Consider the following 4,933-nt stretch of genomic DNA (forward strand, 5'->3'; position numbering starts at 1 on the left):
ACCTGAGACGATGTGAAGATTGTGATTCATGGATTTGATAGATGAGATGGACGCTCACTGGGAGCAAGAGTGACTGAAGCTGGTTCCGTGTTGTGCTTCTGTCCATTTTCTGTTAAACATGCTTCACTTGCATGAATTGTAAGGATCAAGAAAAGAAAATTGCATGAAACTCACTTGAGGAAAATGAAGATACTTGCCATCATGAGCAGGATTTGTCAAAATCATCAATAAAAATGAAAACCCTGACTGATTAAAACTGCACCTCTCATGTCACAGAGTTCTTTGATTAGACGTGCAGCGTGCTATCTACATTTCTGTTGTACGCCAGAATTAGGGATTTTATTACAATGTGGACAAGGGACAGAAACAATGGGGGGCTTGTTTCTGAGGAGCAGCTTGTGCTCCCTGTCCATTGTAGCCCGTCCTCCATTTGCAAACTGAAACTGAGTCGCAGATAAAAGTCTCCATCTGCAGGGGGGGGGGGGGGTTATTAGGTACACAGTGACCAAGTCTCAACTGAGCCTCAAAGCACCTATTGATCAGCAACTGTTTACTTCTTAGTAGGAGTAACTTGAGCATGTGCATTCTAAAAGCGTTTTTGAAACCTGAATTGAAAAACAAAGTGAAATTCAATTTAATAAAAATGCATAAAAGAGACTGCTGAAGTCACGACAGCAGAAATGTCCACAATATATCCACTGTAACGCCTTAAAGAGTCAACAAGTAGTCAAAATACTTGGAGACATTCCTCACTTTACTGAAGCGAATAATGAAGGTTAGAAAAATAAAGAAACCAAGATATCTGCAAACTCCCACAGACTGAAACTAGAATAACAAACATGAAACAGTTGCTGAAGTGATCACATAGCACAGACTGTGAATCAAAATAAAAACTTGTCAAAGATTGCCTTGGATTCGACATTTCTGAACCACATGTATCAAATCCAGAAAGCCTTTTGTGACAAAGATCTGCTCTTACTACTGTTTCCCCCAAATAAAAGATGAATTCATATCCTGTGTAGATTCCAGTATCCTGATTCAAAACCTTTAACTCTGAGAAATATGTCAAATGGCCTAATCACACACATTCTATGATGTATAGTTAAGTCTATCAAATAAAATGTCTAAACTTCCTCCTGCATTATTGTAGAAGATTTGGCACATGCTATAAAGCACTACTATTCAACATTGTAATACATTTGTACCATGCATGGTCACACATGGGTTTCTTTTTTTTTTTTTTTCATGCTTTCAGGTTCACTAGCTGAGAGAAAGAGAAACTTTCCAAATAAGTAGCAAAAAAAAAGAATACTTTCTGAAATGTGGAAGGCAGACATTTCAAGCATTTTCAAGCATTTTCATCATTTTCATAGATAGATAGATAGATAGATAGATAGATAGATAGATAGATAGATAGATAGAAATGTGTTAATTGTCATCCGATCTGTGCATCATGCATAAAATCCATAAATAAAACTTTTAAATATCCTACAAATTCTCTAAGATCTTCTAAAACTACTCTAAAATCCACTAAAAGTACTATAAAATCTGATAAGATTCACCACAGGCCCTTTTATTTCCATTGGTATTTTCAGCTTTTTAAATATATTCTTCTCATTTTGAGAAAAGTACATCACTTTTGTTACATATTCTATGAGACTGTGGTCGTCTATAAAGCCCCTCTGTTTGGAAACAAATGTGAAGAAATTCTAAATGGGCTAAATCAGGTAATCAACCAGTATGTGAGCCATAAGACATTACACAAACACAAACACAAACACCTACACAGGTGGTTTAGAGTCAATAGTTTGTTTAATATACTCGTCTTTGGATTGTGAGAGGAAGCTGGTCAACTAACAAGCATAAGGAAGAACATGCAAACTGTACATATAAGAAGTCTTCCAGTGGTGAGATGGGAGTACTCACCACTATTCAACATTGCCAATCAACAGGTGAACTTGAATTAAAACGACGTTTGAAAGCGCGACCTTAATAAACCCTCTCTCATGTGTACAGTCAGACCATTGCACGGTGTGTGTTTGTGTGTTCTACTGCTTCATTAATCTGTGACTCTGTTGTCCTGGGAAATTAAAAGCTGAGAACACGTGGGAATTGCAAAGCAAATAACACAAGACGACTGCAAATGGTGCAGTACTTACACACCATTTTCCATGTGTACTTCTGTTGTAACTGTCACGCCCCACTCCTCAGAGGCCTCCTAGGGGCGTGGTTGGGTGCGTTTCTCTCTCCTCTCCTTTTGGTTTCCAGGAAGTGGAGCTGCTGAGGGATTCATCATCTAATTCCATTCAGCTGTGACGATCGGGTGGAGCTCGTTTTCCCATGATCAGCTACACCTCTTAAACGGGTGTTCGACTCCTCTCGGCGCTGGATCGTAAAACTCCCAGAGTTAGTAGACCTGCGTGTGCTGTGTCCCAGTCTAGTCTTTTAAACTAACGCCGCTTCCTTTTTGCTTCTCTTTGAAGACTTGCCAGCCGCAGCTTCCTTGGTTCCTGACCCACCGTGACCAGACCAACCTCGTGCCCCAGTTGCTCCCGCCTCAGCAAGCAGTCTTGACCTCCTGCCTCTGGGCCTGCAGCACGTTTGATTCACTCTCGTTAAAAGAATAAACTCCGCCAAATGTACTCATCTGTCTCCTGCTGGTTTCTCCGCACCTGAGCCTCCGAAATTCCACCGTAACAGTAACATATTTTCTCAGAGACTGTTCTTCTTATTTTGTCTGAAGTGGAGAGAGATATGAATCAGCTGCATTTTTGTATGTCTACTAGAAAAAACACCTCAATACTCCTGAACTAAGTCATGACCGTGAAATAAAGTATCAGACTGTAAGCAACACATTTCAGCTGGTTGTTTCACATTTTTCTGCCGTTGTCTTGTTATCTGCATGTTTGTAGTTCATCTCACTTGTTTTGTTGCCGCTTTCTCTCGTTGACATTAGTTTAGAAATCAGTTTCTTTTAAGGGCGAGTGTTCTGCGCCACTGCAGGAATAAAGCAGACAACATGAATGACTGATTAACTCAAAGAGACCCAAATACCAAGTGTGCATAACCGTTCGACTTCAAAGTAACTAATGTAACTTGAGTGAATCAGTTGTCAGACTGACCCACACAGTCACAGTAACATGACAATCATCATTAGGACGTCCTGACAGAGAGGCTTCTCACTTTCAGTAACAAGTTAGTAACTCTGCTCGTTTTTAAATCATTATAATCATTTTCAGGAACTTTTCCCCAAAGTGCAATTTTCCTAAAACACATCCTCAAAATGAAAATAATTATGTTTATTTATACTACTTTCGTAGATATGTTAAGAATTAACATCATAATACAGTTGTAATGATTGTTTTTGGTCTTTTCAAATGGTGTCAACAACATGGTTTAAAGACGTGTTCTTTAGAGGGCAGGTACTGATCTGCTCAGATGAAAAACAAATACTCAATCACAGCCGACAAAGACAAGCTGTGGTTTGTATAATCAGCCAGTTGATTCCTCACAAAGACTTTTCATTTTGAAAACATATTTCAAGCCAAATCAAGCAGCTTTTTTCTGTAAATGTGATTAGATAATAATTCTGCAGAACTCAGCCTGATGGCTTTTATCAAATACCTCCAAAATCACGATACAAAGTTCTCAAACATGGAATACTCCCACTGGTTTCCAAGGAAATATGTCAGCCAAAACTCTTTTTATCACTCCTGTCATGCCTTGACTCTCCTGTTGCTCAGTTTCTGTCATTATTGTGTATATAAATAAGAAAACAACTAGATTCACCAACCAATGTAAAACAAAACAAAACAAGAAAAGAGGTTACATTAAGTTCAGTTTTGTCAAGAAAACGGACTCCTGCATCATCTACAATCACCCTGAGACACCTGCAGGAGATTAGACCATGCTTTTCACTTTCAATCATTCATCCACTGGTTTTTACCGCATCTGTTATCCTTTAACCGCACCAGACCTGAGAGATACAGACTCTGTGTTTACTCCCGCCTCCTCATTCACACAGGGGGGAGAACTACTGGGGCCTTGAGAGTTCAATCATTAAGCTGCGTCTGTTTGCATGGAAAAGTTGAATTTGTGGGGGGTTTTTCAAATGAGGTCGGACAGCGAGACGATTCAAACTCTCTCCCCAGCCAATGACCCAGTGACTCCACCTTCTCTCCTAAAGGAACCGGCTGCCTATGTGCATTATCACACCTCCTGGCCACCCTCGCCCAGACCTCACCTCATATAGCAAGGACATCCTCACGCTGCCAAAATGCCCACAGTGGGATTAGAGATACTCGGAGTGTCTCTGGCCGTCCTGGGATGGATTTCGGCGATCGTGTCTTGTGCCCTGCCGATGTGGAGAGTGTCGGCGTTCATCGGCGTGAACATCGTCACGGCCCAGACGACCTGGGAAGGCATCTGGATGAACTGCGTGGTCCAGAGTACCGGTCAGATGCAGTGCAAGATCCACGACTCCATGCTGGCCCTGAGCGCCGACCTCCAGGCTGCGCGAGCCCTCACGGTCATCTCCATCGTGGTGGGGATCGTGGGAGTCCTCGTGGCCATCATGGGAGCAAAGTGCACCAACTGCGTGGACGACGAGGCGGCGAAAGCTCGGGTGATGATCGTCGCCGGGGCGGCCTTCATTCTGGCTTCTCTGACGCAGCTAATTCCCGTGTCGTGGTCGGCCAACTCCATCGTTCTGGAGTTCTACAATCCCATCATACCTGAAGCTCAGAAGAGAGAGATCGGCGGGGCCTTGTACCTGGGCTGGGCCGCAGCTGCGTTTCTTCTCATCGGAGGGGGCATCCTGTGCTCCAGTTGCCCAAAACAACCGGAGAAGAGGTTCGGACCTCCGTCAAAGATGATGTACTCCCCGACCAGGTCCATCGTCCCGAGCGGCTACGACCGGAGGGACTACGTCTGA

The 4,933-nt window shown here is 42.6% G+C and overlaps 1 protein-coding gene across 1 annotated transcript; it reads left to right on the plus strand.

Moving 5' to 3' along the window:
- Nucleotides 1-4,276: 4,276 nt before the first annotated feature.
- On the plus strand, nt 4,277-4,933 carry LOC308137793 (claudin-3-like; the record flags this gene model as incomplete). The annotated part of the gene is made up of 1 exon (XM_080506638.1): nt 4,277-4,933. The coding sequence occupies one exon, from the start codon at nt 4,277-4,279 to the stop codon at nt 4,931-4,933; it is 657 nt and encodes a 218-aa protein (XP_080362764.1).

This window comes from Blennius ocellaris (assembly GCF_963422515.1).
Source record: "Blennius ocellaris genome assembly, chromosome: 2".
NCBI lineage: Eukaryota > Metazoa > Chordata > Actinopteri > Blenniiformes > Blenniidae > Blennius > Blennius ocellaris.